This window comes from Plectropomus leopardus, chromosome 7 (genome assembly GCF_026936395.1).
Source record: "Plectropomus leopardus strain MGB_pleo_1.0 chromosome 7, ASM2693639v1, whole genome shotgun sequence".
Taxonomy (NCBI): domain Eukaryota; kingdom Metazoa; phylum Chordata; class Actinopteri; order Perciformes; family Serranidae; genus Plectropomus; species Plectropomus leopardus.
The window spans coordinates 23,180,722-23,196,160 of NC_142182.1; the positions used below are offsets into that span (position 1 = coordinate 23,180,722).

The window sequence follows — 15,439 nt, forward strand, 5'->3', positions numbered from 1 at the left end:
TTCTTTCATCTAAAAAACAAGTCAAAAGCATCTTCTGTCTCATTTTGAAGCAGCAGCCTTCATTATTCTGCGCATCAATTATACACACAGCATGTGGGAGGGAAGACGGGGAGGGGGGGACAGCACCAGCGAAAGACCCACCGCTGGGTTGACACAGCAACAGTGTCAGCAATTGCTCACCTTTGCACCATGCTCTGTGTGTGTGTGTGTGTGTGTGAGGGAGGGATGGAGGGAGGGGTCGGGTGGGGAGAGCGTCGGAGAAGTGCTAATTGATTTCATCTCTATGGAAAGTCATTTCATCATACTTGGTGTTTTTAACCCTTGTCTTACGACAGCCTTACAGCAGTTAGTCTGCACAGAGACTCGCAGCCATCTGGGAAATTATAAGCTCCTGAGTGTGTGTGTGTGTGTGTGTGTGTGTGTGTGTGTGTGTGTGTGTGGAGGGGAGAGAGAGGGATTAGTTAGGATGGATGAAGCATGTGTATTTTGAATAATTTCCACATGCCGCAGACATTTCACTGGATCTTAAATATTTGAGGCACATTAGAGGGAGCAAGACTGGCTACAGACTGCATGCATACTGAAAAACCCAGGACACACTTGTTTTACGCAGGTTTAGACATTACATTTTTGAAAAGTAAATTATTTTTAGATGTCTAGTTAACATATTAGTGTTGTTCATGGCATCTATCACAAGGTTTTAGTGTCAAGCATGTCCTACCTGCAGGCTAAGCCACTGAAAATGCTGTTAAAATAAAGTAACAAGGCAAAAACTTCCACTTTTCAACAAAAAAATTAGGCCGGTTTTAATGTTGGCACTCTGATGTCTGCCAAATTAATGCCAATGTAAAAGGCTCTTTAAAAAAAACAAAGTTAGTCTCACCAAAGGTGGCTGTCACACACAGGTGCACCCTGGGTGTGTCAGAACTAGGCGAGAGGTTAAACTGTTGTTTTTTTAACCCCGCAGAGAGGCTGAGGGAGTAGCATTGTCCTGTGTTACTAAATCTCCTGACTTTGAACGCTGTCCTGCTTCTCTGCATGTTTCGGCGGTTGTTGCTGTAACTGTGCTGGATCGTATTTTAAAGGCATCAGTGTAAACATAAATGCTTTTGCAACATTTAAAGATAAGATTTCCTCTAAAGAGCCATATTGATTTTATCTCACTTTTTTTTTTTTAGCTTTTTGTTGGGACATTTTCCAAAAACGTGTACTTACAAAAGGCTGTATGACAGCCTGCGTGTGCTGTTCCATGAATCTGACCTTTTGTGTGTGTTGTTTACACAGCTCTGGGACTGTGTGTCCTGTCTTCATTTCCCTGATACGCTCAACGCATGAAATGGCAGATGGACAAGTTATTCTGCATACCCAAGCGTGACATGATAACAGGAAGCGATTTTGATCAGGGTTAACATTCGGTCTCTGTGTTCACTTTTAGTTAAGTAAAAATATTAAAAGCTACAACTTATGTGTCAAATCTTGTGGCACATTGAAAAACTTGCAAAACACAGAATAGTGATGTAATGTCACATTGTTTTTATTGATTTGGCAAAGCACCTAATGACAAAATTTGCTACAGCCCATTTTTTGACATATTTCTGGCTATATGATGTTACCATGAGAAGCTGAGTGACTCACATTGGACAAAGTGTTTGAATCTATCCAGTTGATATAATAATTAACATATCCATCTCCACACACGACCTATGTGCCATCAAATCAGAACAAAAAACAAGACAAAACTTAAACGTCAAGAACCAAAACATTTGAACAGGACAAAAATCACACCAGAACTGAATGTCTACACATCATGCTTCAACAAAACACTTTTGGAAACACTTTGTACCGCAAAACTCTGCTTTCTTACGATATCATCATTATCTACTTTTAACTTCTAGAATCACAACTGGGGTTTGTTCACACAAATCGAAACACAAACAGTTAAAACCAACGGTAAAAAATAAACAACAAGCTCCATAGGGCATAAATAAGTTACATTACTAGGTCAGTATATAAGGCATACAAAAACAACATTCCACACGTTAATGCTGAGGTTAATATGAGAAAGTGTCAGTCAGTGCAACAGTCACAAAATGTAGAAAACCTTTTGAGGTACAAAGTTGTTCAACTTGACACCGAACATTAAAGTTGGCCTAACATCAAATTTCTAATTGGCCTAAATCAAAAATCACTGTTGCATTGCAACCAATCACAAGTTCTCATCCGAAAAGGAAATTAAACATTCAGTGTTCAGGATTTTATTTTATTTTTTTACTTCAAGGCACCGTCCACAAACGCCCGCATCCTCTCTCTGTGTTGCTGGGTGAAGCAGTAGCCGATGGCCTGCTCGGTTTCCTGGACCCGCCTCTGGAAGCGGTCCCGGTCTCGTGCCATTTCTTCCCAGTGTCCTTTACGAGCAGCTTGGCGCGCAAACGGCCAGGTCCGCATGACGTGGACTTGGACCAGAGGAGAAAACCGCACCTGAAATCCAGAAGAAACGAGACAAAAATTTAGTACATTTTGCTAAAAGATGTGTACATGATGATATGATGTCAATGTGTAATTATTTTGGGGTTATTAGCTGCTAGTGATGTTAATAAATAGATGTCTTATTTTCAAATCAAAGTAACTAAATAAACGACTATTACTACTTGGAGCTAACTTCCATGTGGATCAAAATCTGCATGAAAATACTCTACAAATAAACAGACAATAAAACATCACAGTGCTCACTGCCTGTTTTAGACAGGTGAGTTATAGCATCATGCTGTGACTTGTTTTTCTGCTTCAGGCTTTATTTTTTGAGTCTGATGCAACAATTTGTTAACTGTTAAGTACTAAAAATGACTTTGCAATAATGCTGCAACTTTACATGTAGTCCAATGAGGAAGTCTCTGCTGACTGGCTGGAGTCATATGACCAGCTTAGTCATGACAACCCGCTGCGCTGCTAACCAACAAACAACAGCTCAGCCTAATGCACCGTGCAGTGTTGTAATGGTTCAGCTGAGGCAGAAATAAACCCTTAACTTACCACAAGAGATTGCAACAGACACTATCAAGTCATAAAATTACCTAAATTAACAGATCACATACTTTTCTATGGTGACATGGACAAATCAATCTGAAGAGGAATAATAACGTCAACCTCAATGGTAGCAGCTGTATTTCTTCGTTTTGAGAAAATTTGGTTGTCACTTGATATCCAAAAACATGCTTTTAAAACTGGATATATTACTATCCATTTTAGTTATTTAATCTACAGCAGAATAAAGCGGAAAAGTTAGGTTCATTTAACCTTTTGTCTTGATGTACAAAACAGATTTCAGTGATCTGTAGTATTTACAGAGTGGAGTATTTTTACTTCATGACCCACAAGGGTTTCATTTAATGCTTCATCTAGTCCCATCTATGAAGTGTTAGCAGATACTGACCTTTGTCTGGGTGGTGCTGGCCTTGCTGTCCTTCTTCTCCTCTGGCAGTGACTGAGGTGTTTGTCCAGGTCTTTTCCAGGGTACTAGTATTTTGTCTGGATGGGAGTGCTGCCTCTCTGGCAGAGAGGCCTTAGTGGCTCTGGATTTTTGGGGGCGCTTTTTGCAATTCTTGCCCTTTGTGGGCAGACTTTTTACGTGCTGGACATCATCTGGATCTTCTCCAAACTGGAGTGTTGTTGTTTGGGGGCTCTGCAGGCAGGCCTGAAAGTTGAGAGGGTGGTACGGGTCGTCCTTGTGGCAGAGAGATTTCCACAGCTGTTCTTCTTCGTCATCTTCAGATGAAGGAGGAAAGCTGCTCTCCCTCTCCTCTGTGTCTGTGTCCGACTTGGAAGGAGGTGCAGGAAGTGAGGCCTGTTGTTTAGAGGCTGTGGTGGTTTGAGGTGACGTGCTGCTGAATGTACACGCAGTGAAGCACATGGGATTGTAGGGGTCTTCGGGACTGCTGAAGAACTCCAAGAGCCTTTCGCTCTCCTCGTCGATGTCGGGGCTCGACCCGTCCGAACTGGCCCAGCTGCTCCAACTGCTCTCACTGTCAGAGCGACTGACCCAGATGTTGAGGCCTCGAGGCCCCAGCACCTCCTCACTGGCTTTGCTCACCGACATGAGGTCGGTTTCGTTGTCCATCATTTTTCCTTTATTTTTCCCCATATTTGTGTTTGTTGAAATACACGCAGAGAAAAAGAAGGGATTGTATGGATCACTAGATCTTGACAGAGACTCCCAAAGCGCTTTACTTTCCTCGCTGTCAAATTCAACTACGTTCTGGTCTTCCTCGCTACTCCAGTGAAAACTTCTCTCCTCTTCTGAAGTGTCCTGTTTGAAAACTTTCTCTTTTGTAATATCCTGTTTGAAGATTTTCTCACTACTTCTGTGGCAGCCGTCGTTAGAGCTGTCGCTGCTCGATACGAAGATGTTCCAGTCGCCAGGGAAGCCCATTTTCCAACTGGATTGGTGTCCTAGAAAGATGCTGTCTTCTTTGCCAGCTGTTCTTGACACAAAATCATCCACAAGTCCGCAACACAGGTCGTCGGCACGCAGACTGGACAGCAGGGCCTCAGCAGGGGATTTCCCGGCAAAAGAGTCGCCCACGTCAGCACAGAAGTTAGAGAGGGGGTTTGAACCTCCAACCATCACTGCGTTGTCTCCGTCAAACAACGAGGAAAACAGGAAGGATTCAGTTGGATTTGCCGCCGTGGTCATGTGCTGGATGTGTTGACCCGTCTCGTCTGTGATTCTCACGTGAACTTCAAACCTGAACATCTGGAAAACTGGAAAATCGGGGAAAAAAAAGGTTAGAGCCGACTGACTGACATAAGAGAACAATTTAAGGTCACATTCTGTGTAATTATGATTTCACAATGTCACATTTATAGAAAAAAAAAACACTATAAAAAACAATTAATAGATTTTGACTCTTTGTTTCTGGATGATATGGAAAATTTCACCGTAATCTGATCTGACATAAAAAAGTGTTTTGACCTGTTATTTATGACAACACTACTGTGCTTTAAGATTAAGACAATCCTCCAACATACTATTTATTGTGCAGTACCACAGATACTTCACAGGAATCATTATTGCGACATAGGAAATGACGTAAAAATATCAGGATTAGAACGAGTACACTACAGCAACTAGCTGATGTCTCTTTAAATACTTATTTTAAGCATAACAAACTTCTTATTCAACCTTTACGTATAATCCCATCCATAAGAGTTATCATGATAGAGTTAAATTGTGATTTTACGTTACGTCGTTCAGTAAACTAAATTTATTAATTAAAAAAAGAAAGCAACGATTTATCCGTCTGTGGAATTTAACATTTAAACAAGTTAACGGTTAACGTTACACCGCAGCAATGGCGGGCGTTACAAGCAGATAAACAGCCAGAACAACAAAGTAACACATTTTTATTTTTTGCTTTTTACTCACCCGACATGAAGGTGTAGTAAATGACCTGAACCAGCAGTCGAAGCTGTTCCCACAGCACGGTGAGCATCTGTTTCGTCCAAGGCAGAAGCGCCATTCCTCCGCCGCCGAACCTCTCCATCGCCGTCCGTTCAGAACCCTTCTCGGTACCAACTACCGCAGCCATTTTCACTTCTTCTCGGATTACGGCGGGATTGTTGACAAAAAGTCTCACGTATTCTGGTATTCCTCGTCGAAAACCAACAGATTTCGCGTATTTGTCAGTGACAGATATGCGTCGATGTGCTGTCGCTTCATTTTCCGGCAAGTATGTGCCATTTTTGGATCTCCTTTGTCAGTTCCTCTCATGTATTTTCTCCATGTTTCTCAGTCTGCTGTCGTCGCTGTTGTGGCTTGTAGAGTGGAATGTCTCCAGATTGCAACACCGCCGCTTTTAAGCTTAACGATACGAGCGAGACGTCGAGCGGAGCTGTGATTGGATACCGCGGCTGTCACTCACCAAAGTCTCCGCCCATTACGTGTTACGTTTCTGTTTCGCATCACATGACATATGACGCACGGAAAATGCCAGTAATTTCTTAAACCACCAGGAAAACCCTTTTCACAACAATTTAATGAAAAATAACATGAAACTGAAATTACGCTGATGTTATTGCATGATAGACAGTTTTAAAAATTCCCACAGGTATGGAAAAAATTCCCTATAGGGATAATTTCATTTTCCCTGTTATTTGCATTCACTTTACATTCCACATAAACAGAACTATGTACACCATGTACTTTGTCTCTCTGTACAGATGTTGATAAAAAGTAATGTGTACCCTGTCTTAAAAAGGTGCCATATCAGAGTTTTACTGACTTTAAGCCAAAACTAACTGTTTATCTCCACACAGGTTTTTATAGAATAAAACATATATTTTACACACAAGATCTTTAAAAGCATTTGTAACAAAACATGACGAAACAATTTCCGATTTAAATCTTTTTATTAATCCAAAAAGTGTAGCAATTATGCCACCAGAGCAGAAGCTGTAGAGGACTCACTGTAAACAGAAACAGAAAACATACCGTTAGAGGACGTACTTCTCAAATTACAACCACACTATCTGTACAAAAAAAGAAAAGTTCCCTATTTGAGGAAACAACTGAGACCTTGTTTACATTGTAAGAAGAAAAAAAATTCCAAACCTCACATGTATAATTGTAATTTATGTGTTTAATAACAGCTCATATATAGGTTTATTATGACCCATTAAAGAAAAAATCTAAATGGCTTTTTGTCCAATTCCAAAATATGTAAATCAACATTGTAGAAAAGACGATCAAATGTATAATTTCACTGTGTGAAGGGGACTGGCAGAGGTGGCACCAAGTAGCCACTCTGCTAATTTACCTCCAGTTTTTTTTCTAGCACAACAGAAATATCACTACTCTCAATAAAGCAAAGAGCAGGACAATGAATTGTGCATTTTTCCAAACATATAGCCGATTGGGATCAGTCGTTATGCTATGACACCACTGAGTTAAACCTTTTACAGTTTTATAGCAAAAGTCGAACCAAATTTTCAAATTGTTAGAAAAAATTGCATTTTATCTGAAAACTCAAATTGTGCCATAGTAAAGGAGTACACAACTGATGAGGCAGGAACCATCCAGCCACACACAAAACCACCCAACCTTTGGCTGGTTGTGTGTTTTTTTATTGCCTAAATATAACGAAAAGTGCTTCCCAAAGAGAACTGATACGTACTACTTCCAGTTGGGGGCCAGTACTCTCTTGGTCTTGTAGTAACGGGCCAGCCTGTGGATCCTGCTCTCAATGAGAATCAGGCGGAACTTGGCATCCTTGTCCTGCAAGTCCGGAAACAAAATGTTACAGGAGTGAAGTGTAACACATTTTTAATTACTGAACATGAGCATCCGCCCATGTAAACCCCAATAATCGCCCATGACACGTTCACATTCACCACTGATGTTTCCTTTGTATCTTTTTACTTGAGCATTTTAAAGTGAATAGAATTTCAAAACCAAACACCCAATTTTATGACACAAATGCCAAATTTCAAATAAAAAAATGCATTTCTGCTGAAAAGCAACAAAAATGCAATTTTCTTCTCCATTTTAATAAACTCAAAACAGCTTGTTTATCCAGTCTAAGATGGGCAAATCATTTGGTGGCACTTTTAAATGATTACTTTTTGTAACCTACTCACTGAGAGCACCATGCGGAGATTTTACCTCAAAAAAATTCAGTGTTTCATTGAGACATAAAAAGCTGACTTTCTAAGTTTTCAGCTAACAGTAGCAAACTACACCACATGGTACTCTAAAATGTGTTGAAAATAACCATTAAATGTTCCCCCTTGGTTCAGGGCCTGCTCGTGTTATACCTTTCTGTTTCTCTCCAGATGCTTCCTGACTGCCACAGCCTTCTTGATGAGATGGTAGAGATCCTCGGGCAGGTCAGGGGCCAGACCCTTGGACTTGAGGATCCTCAGGATCTTGTTGCCAGTGACGAAACGCACCTGGGCCACACCGTGGGAGTCCCTCAGAATCACACCTGAACAAGGTGACAAACCAGTTTTAGAGAATGAACATTTCATGTAGCTCACAAACAAACTGCTTGCTTTATTCATCTGTCACATTAGCTCACTTAGGAGGAAAAATAAAAATAAAAACAACATTCAATTAATGGAATGGCTAAACTTGAAGCATCTATTACTTCATCTAAACTTTCATAACTCATACATATTATGCAAGAAACTAATGGTAAATCACACCAAGGTTTACAAACCCCAAAACTTACTGTAATGATACTGAGCGGATGCCAAGCTAAGTAGGAATCAGATATACTATCTTTCCGAGAGATGTTAAACTTTGTAAAAGCTGGCCATGATTCAAATGTGTGCCAACAGAGTTCAAATACCAAAAAAAAAACCAAAACAAAAAACGTATTTGCCAGGGAGAAAATTCATATTTTTACACTAATATACTACTTTTATTTTCTATTATTGCAATACATATTTGTATCTCATTTCCAACTTATGTGTAGTCTGAATGTTTGCTTTGCTCCCACTGAATGCAGCATCATTCATTCTTGTTGCTTTGCAAACAGTTTTGTTCCTCTATGTCCTGTAGAGCACTGTATACAAATGGACAATGTCTCTTATCAGTGTCGTTTGTGGCAGAACATTTCCTAACGTTACTGTGCCCTGTATTAGTTACAAAAAGGCCTTTGCACACTTAGTACGCATTTTCCTGTTCTTTTTAATCAGTCATTTGATAAAAAAAATGTTACGCAAAGGAAACCTTGAAAACCGAGTCTGATGCATTGTCTTGTTTTAAGCGGTGTAAAATTTTGCAATGAAGCAAAGTTGAAGACATTTGCTCGCTTGCCTCTCTCCTCTGGAAGTACCTCCCTGGCTTTTGTGACTTTCTACCCACATCTTGAATTTAGCACCGGGGCTACATGGAGGCACTGACCTGTCCTTCCTCTCCACCTGCACACCATCCCGACGTACGTGTTCGGCCCTCATACTTCTAGTCATCATCATCCACCTGAATATTACTATCTAACCTGTTGTAGTGCTATCAACAGGACACTGTGCGCTCTGTTACTCGTGTACCACCGAAGAAAAACAACCTTTTCTGGAAATTTTAGTAATGGCACAAGTTCCAGAGTTGGTGTGTAAACGTGACTGTCACAAAGTGAGGTTCACATTTATTTCTTACCTTAAAACAACTTTATACAAAAAAAAAAACAGACTTGGTATGCAAAGGCCTTTATATGTCCACTCAAGTACATAATGAATAAAGAAAGCTGTTTCACCCAAAACCATCCACATCTGTGTGAATCTCCTTCTGGATAAATTATCTACATTGTACTTAAGCAGTTTTTTTTGTTTTCATGAAGATGCATATTCTTTTCCTGTTACTATGTGTGGGCAGACTGCTGACCAGACAGACAGTTATGTCTGAATTGTGCTTTAGTCTGGCCTGTGCTGTAGTCCTACAGTTAGCATCCCAGTGGAGCAAGTTCATAGAACAGCTGATGTGACAAATTGTCCCCCAGAAAGTACCAGTGCCCTACAGTAGATTAAAACAATAGCAAGCAAAACTAGATACAAAGACTAGCCTAAATACTATCATTTAAGGCTTTGTCCAACCTCAGTAAATCTGACTGTAGAATTAGTAAATTGTGCACAAAATTGTCCTATTTTGATAGTCTTTAAGAGACAGCTGATTTGTTACGGTGGTCAACAGGAATGATATGTAAAATACTCAATTTGTCTTCACATGACAATTTGACAGTAGTCATGTTTTATCGGCTACACCTGTGAGGCAATGCACCAATTACTTTTACTACATTGCTGCTTATTTTAGCCAATAGCAATCAGCAGTTTCGGAAAAGCCATTTTAAAAACCTGCCTACCTCAAACAAACAGTTGTACTATAATTACTAAGGCAGGCTAAGTACTGTGTTATGACGCATAATACGAAAGACAATTGTCAAATAAGCTAGTTCTGCAGTCTTTTGCATGCTCAGCCAATGCTACACAAACTGAAATGTTATTTAATACAACCATATTGTTAAAAGTGCTTAGGATGACTGCATCCGTCTTGCTAAGTGATGTTTCGTTTGGTATTCACACATTCACTCTGGGGGAAAAAATCACTTGGTGTGATCATGTTAATTACTTTGAAAAGGTAAACAATATGTATCTATATTTCTAGATCTACAGTCTGTAAGATCACTCACCGATCTGAGAGGGGGTCAGGCCCTTTTTGGCCAACTTGAAGATCTGCTCTTTGACATCATCAGATGTGAGCTTCAGCCACTGTAATTTAAACCATGTTTAATTGATTACTAACTGATCAAACTCTGTTAATAAACATTTGATAACGTCACTGTGCGCAACTGAAACTTTTCATACTCACAGTGGGAACACTGCGCCTGTAAGGCAGAGCTGACTGGGACAAGCCCTTTCTGAAGGAGAGAAAGACATGCGACTCATTAGAGACAGAAACACAGCAGGAAATATTACTGACGAGTATGAAAGCATTAAAATGTGCATTTCTAACGGTTTTCTACAATCCTGTCAGTCAATTAGAGCTGATGTCTGAGCTAACGCTAACTGCATTAACGCGCTAGCGTTAGCGTTTACCACTGCAAATTTAATGTCAAATGCTTTCGTTACAAGAGTTTATCTTCTAGGTAAACAGCAAAGAAAAAAATCGTAGAATATTGAATGTATCACAGGCTGATTGAGGGCTAAAGTCAAACAGAAAAATCGTGGAGAGCTGCCACTCCGGTTAGCTATGCTAGCTAACTAGCTGGAGATGGATGCCGATGTGCGGGCGCGTATGTTTTAAGTTATTTTCTCGCTTGTTTGCTGAATTAAATCACTCAATTTGGTCATCACACACCAACAACGTGTTTACAAACAACATGGAGTCGACAAAAACGACCTGTCGACGTTATATTTAAACTTAAAACGATAAAAAGAGAGCTCACCCGGGAGCGTGCATGCGACCCATGATGGCGGTAGAGGAAGAGAGGCCGCACACGCGACAGAAAATGGTATTTTGCGCCTGCGCCGGAAGTGACGCAATGACGCAGAGAAAAGCTTTGTTGACGCTCCCTAACCAGGGCTCTGACCTGCAGTAGTTTTGTGTATAGTTTCTGTTACAAATGTTACCGCTTCGTTACATATTTTGATTTAGATCATTTTTGTTTTTACTGTGGTTAGATGCCACCAAATACCAACCGTTATTCACCTCAGTCTTTTCTTTTAAACCAGACATATTTAGGATTTCTGTGAATGAAGTTTAAAGTTTGTAACAATCTACAAAATAATAAATAAATAATAAACACAGTTTTTGTATTATAAGTATTGCTGAAAACTAATTTAGATTATTGACAAAGCAAAGCAGGTTGAAAGGCCATGCGACCCTGTGAGTATCAGAGGCCTTAAGTTTATGATGTATACGGTTTTTTGTGTAGGGTGCAACATTTTACAATATTGTACTATTTACTACAAGCACAATAACTGAGAGATCTGTTTTTGTGGAAGGGTCCTGTCACAATTATTTTACACAAATTTCTTGAAAATCATAATATAATGCGATCATCACTTAGTAGATGTCGAACCTGTGGCCAGGTGTTGTCTCTTTTTAAGACTACTGGATGGTTTCCGTGACGTTTAGGCAAAAATATGTTTTAAGGCTAGAATCAGTTTAAGATACCATACAAATTACTTGAAATAACATTCAGTTTTATGCACAAATGAAGGATGCAGCTGGTAAGGAGAAGTTGTTGGTTCCATCCATAGCTCCACCTGTCCACATGTACTAACAACCCTGGGCAAAATACTTAACTCCAAAATTGAACTTCCCAATATGTGCAGATAGGAAAAAATGAAAGCGGCATTGTACACAAGTGTCAGTGGAATGTAATGTTACAGATGAAAATGGTAAGTGGGTCTACAGATATGTGTCCTGGAGTAATGTTTAGAACCAAATTTTAAACTATAATTTTGTTCAGTTCATGAGTTCAGTGAAACAGTACGTAACAGAAATGACTGTTTCACACATGGAAATAATCCAGACAACCAGTCAGCTAAATGCAGAAATGCAAAATACAATCACAGTAGCAGTGAACTAGCCAACCTTGCACCTACATTAATAACTTCAAACAAAGCTTACATGTTGTGCAAAGTGTCTTTCTCTTTAACACAACCTAAGATGGCCAATGCTGTGTGTTTATTATTCATGAATTTCATTTACACCCGACACATTTTACACAACAGAAACAAAGCATCACATCATATTTGTTCCAAAAACATTTAATTTGCTTTAGGAAAGCGGGATTACAGTACACACTGATCCATTCGGGTTACAAGTCACCAATTAAGAATAAATAACTGGCCATGTTAATACAAACTCTGCTTGCTTTCTTTGTACAGTCACTAAAAGAGTGGATCAAGTCACTAATATTCATAGTGTGAGTGATGCTCTTAAATCATAATTGTCTTGTAGATCTTAAAAAAAACCCTTTTCAGATAAATTCAATTTCTTTATTAAACATTAATAACATCTTTAGATTTATAGTTAGAAAGTGGAGAGGAAAGCAGCTAATGCTCAGAATCTTGTTCCCTTTTTGCGAAGATGTTTTAAGTTTAAATTGCCTTTTCTGCGCTAATCTGTGTTCAGTTCGCCTGACGTTTCCCTAAAAAATTCAGAATGTTTTCTCACTTCAATATCATAAAACCTGGCTGGATCTGGACTTCACCGGCAGTTTTAAGTTATTGCTAACATCGTACTCAGATCACGGCGTCATGACACCACTCTCAGACACTGGGAGTGAGCGTGGTATTGCTGCCTCAGACAGCCTCACATCCAGACTCCAGTTTTAACACGGTCCTTAATATGCATTTTGAAAAGTCTGAATTATGGTTTTGAACCACCTGAAGGAAACACCAAACTGTCTTATGATCAGCGATATCCGGCAGTTATAATCTCTTCATCCAGAGCACAGACAAGAGCACGTTCCAAAGCTTATGATACAAATTCCCCTTTAAGGTGTGCTGTGTGAAAATAGTCAAGTAATAACATCAGAGACCTGGTAGCATGCGTTTAGTGGCAGCCCACACTTACAAAAAACCTTTATGCTGCCGGCCAGGCACCAGATCTGCTCTGGCAGAACTACTGATAGAGCTTTTAAGAATATAGATTTTTCTGTAGTAAGGACATATCACATTGTTATTAAAATACATATAGCAATAAGGCCAAGTTGAGCATTAAAAAGGGATTGTGAGCAGAAACAAAGGCACCCTGTTCAGCTCCCTACTCGGGAGAGTGGTTTGATTTGCCGTCCCACTCATTACTTTTGGCACATTCTCAGGGAATCATAAGGTCACTGTTGATTTCCTGGAATCTGGTGTGTTGGACTACTCTATCCAGAAGTGTCTGCTTCAAAGCACGAAACCCTGATGTCTCCTATTCGTCTATATAGAAAATAAACAAGGAAAATGTAAAAATGAGCCCCCCCTTTCTAATCCTTAAAAAATAAATGTGTCAATCTATATATACTCTTCTGAAAGTAAGCCGTTTTGGTCCTCTAATATCAAAATGTACAAAACATTACAGCTCTTCGTTATAGTTTAGGAAAAAGAAAGAGACAAAATAAGTTGAGATTGCTCGTCACAGAAACAATCTTGATTAGTTAAAGTAGAGAGAAAAATGTGAATCGGCCTGTTCAGTCGCCCTTTGGGGGTGAACTAAAAATCTATCAGTCTGCAATCCTGTCATATGGCAATGACTTGAAGGTCTTGAACCGTGTTTTAAGCTGTGAGGATACCATGATGAACTGCTGTAGAATCAGGTTGTTTCTGGCAGTTGTTTAACACATGTGTACTTAGTGATGCGTGTTTGTCTGCAACAAGCACAGCTGCATCCTGTGGTGACATCCTAAAGGGATAGTTCACCCTAAAATCAAAAATACATACTCTCCCCCTTACCTGTAGTGCTATTAATCAATCTAGATTGTTTTGGTTTGAGTAACTGAGTGTTGGAGATATCGGCCATAGAGATGATGCCCTCTCGCAACAAAAGCATGTGTCTTTCCAGAAATCATGACCCGGATACCCAAAGACCTTGTTGTGAGCAGTTTCACTGAGGAACTATTTTTCTTCTACTGAACTACACTCGCCAACCACATCACTGCACAGAAGGAAGCGGCATCTACCGCTAGCTCACCTGGCAATACTAACAAGTTAATATCACAGTTGAGCTGAAAGGGAGGCCATTATGTTTCAACTGGCACAGTCACAAGCAACAGCCTTTCATTGCCGAGTATGTGCATGTTTCTCTCTGCGCAGTGATCTGGAGTGTAGTTCTGTTGAAATAAAAACAGTATCTACATAAAACTACTTACAGCAACATCTATGGATTATTTTGAGAATCCGGGTTATGATTTCTGGAAAGAAATCAAATAATTTTTTTCCTGAATGTATTTTTTAGTGCTTTGAGCACAAGCCAAGTGCCATCTAGTTCCATTATATGGAAGCGAAGGCAGACATCTCTAGAGCTGATATCTCCAACACTCAGCAACTCACACCAAAACAATCTAGATTGATTGATAGCGCTACGGGTAAGAGGAAAAACATATGTTTTTTTGATTTTGGGGTGAACTGTACCTTTAAGAGTGCTTTTTAAAACATAATTTGTGTCAAAGAAATGATCCAATTTACTTTGTTCAATTTGAAATGAAAATATCACTGCTTACACTTCAAACCTGATGATATCCTCGGTCCATCTCCAGACCCTCAAGTTCTGAAGTAGTAATTTAATGAACTGAAAACTGCATTGACCAGTATTTTCAAGTAAGGCCGCATCTGCCGCCTTTCCCATATGATGTGAATGCAGCTTTTATCTGAGACGCATAGTTGTTCCCGGCTTCGGGAGAGGCAGGTGGGGGTTAGAAGTAGGGGACGGCAGTGAGTTTGTACCACTTGACCGTCTCCTTGCTGAGGTCAAAGTCTTTGAGTCTGAGCGTGATGCCGCCCAGAAAGTAGTTCTCACGCAGTGACTCGGCGCTGAGCACGCTCAGTTGAAGCTCCCGCAGGCCCAGCGTCTCCTTGCTGTAGCCACTGTACACCAACTGTAGAGGGAAGGAAGGGAAAAGTGAATCAAGTGTCCTGATGGCCATGTTCACAAGCACACGGGCCATGAATGAAGCACTGAATGAACATGAGACATAAACATATATAAATGCAGGCAATAATCTTTCAGTATTTCCTAACCATCTCATTGAAAGTAGGGTTCCTGGTCTTCCTCGAGATCTTTGTCTTGCGTTTGGAAGTCTTGTGTGGATCTGGAAGCAGGTAGGTTTTCACATATGGGTTGGGATCTGTTCCATCTTCAGAAACCTGAAGGGGAGCAGAGGGATTCATAGTATGACAACAGATAGATAAACTAAATACAAATGGAAGAGTATGACTGTCTGTCAAAGCAGCTTCT

The 15,439-nt window shown here is 40.0% G+C and overlaps 3 protein-coding genes and 1 non-coding gene across 4 annotated transcripts in view; all 4 read right to left on the reverse strand.

Moving 5' to 3' along the window:
• Positions 1-1,513: 1,513 nt before the first annotated feature.
• On the reverse strand, positions 1,514-5,835 carry LOC121949935 (uncharacterized). The gene is made up of 3 exons (XM_042495804.2): positions 5,423-5,835; positions 3,431-4,758; positions 1,514-2,478 (listed from the first exon to the last, which is right to left on the reverse strand). The coding sequence occupies exons 1-3, from the start codon at positions 5,583-5,585 to the stop codon at positions 2,269-2,271; spliced, it is 1,701 nt and encodes a 566-aa protein (XP_042351738.2). The 5' UTR covers positions 5,586-5,835; the 3' UTR covers positions 1,514-2,268.
• A 551-nt stretch (positions 5,836-6,386) lies between these two features.
• Positions 6,387-11,071, reverse strand: rps13 (ribosomal protein S13). Its single transcript, XM_042495805.2, has 6 exons — positions 10,935-11,071; positions 10,358-10,406; positions 10,179-10,257; positions 7,810-7,979; positions 7,170-7,270; positions 6,387-6,462 (listed from the first exon to the last, which is right to left on the reverse strand). Exons 1-6 carry the CDS (start codon positions 10,955-10,957, stop codon positions 6,429-6,431), a joined length of 456 nt encoding a protein of 151 aa, XP_042351739.1. The 5' UTR covers positions 10,958-11,071; the 3' UTR covers positions 6,387-6,428.
• On the reverse strand, positions 6,757-6,888 carry LOC121950821 (small nucleolar RNA SNORA19). The gene has a single exon (XR_006106350.2). It is a non-coding gene; the product is annotated as a small nucleolar RNA SNORA19 (small nucleolar RNA).
• Positions 11,072-12,248: 1,177 nt separating the features above from the next.
• The window catches only part of pik3c2a (phosphatidylinositol-4-phosphate 3-kinase, catalytic subunit type 2 alpha), a 61,423-nt gene continuing 58,232 nt past the window's right edge, over positions 12,249-15,439 (reverse strand). Inside the window, exons 32-33 of the mRNA XM_042495616.2 lie at positions 15,223-15,348; positions 12,249-15,080 (exon numbers count right to left, since the gene is read on the reverse strand). Of these exons, the coding sequence (XP_042351550.1) occupies positions 14,898-15,080; positions 15,223-15,348 (309 nt within the window). The 3' untranslated portion in view covers positions 12,249-14,897. The remainder of the gene's footprint in view (positions 15,081-15,222; positions 15,349-15,439) is intronic.

What these genes read in the sequence shown, in the direction of transcription:
- LOC121949935 (XM_042495804.2), bottom strand. Translation starts at nt 5,585, where the DNA reads ATGGCTGCGGTAGTTGGTACCGAGAAGGGTTCTGAACGGACGGCGATG. An exon ending in TTACTACACCTTCATGTCGG is followed by an intron (nt 4,759 to 5,422) that starts GTGAGTAAAAAG and finishes CCGATTTTCCAG; the next exon opens with TTTTCCAGATGTTCAGGTTT. An exon ending in CCAGCACCACCCAGACAAAG is followed by an intron (nt 2,479 to 3,430) that starts GTCAGTATCTGC and finishes TCTGGATTTCAG; the next exon opens with GTGCGGTTTTCTCCTCTGGT.
- rps13 (XM_042495805.2), bottom strand. Translation starts at nt 10,957, where the DNA reads ATGGGTCGCATGCACGCTCCCGG. An exon ending in ACAGGCGCAGTGTTCCCACT is followed by an intron (nt 10,258 to 10,357) that starts GTGAGTATGAAA and finishes TTTAAATTACAG; the next exon opens with TGGCTGAAGCTCACATCTGA. An exon ending in CCTGACCCCCTCTCAGATCG is followed by an intron (nt 7,980 to 10,178) that starts GTGAGTGATCTT and finishes CACCTTGTTCAG; the next exon opens with GTGTGATTCTGAGGGACTCC.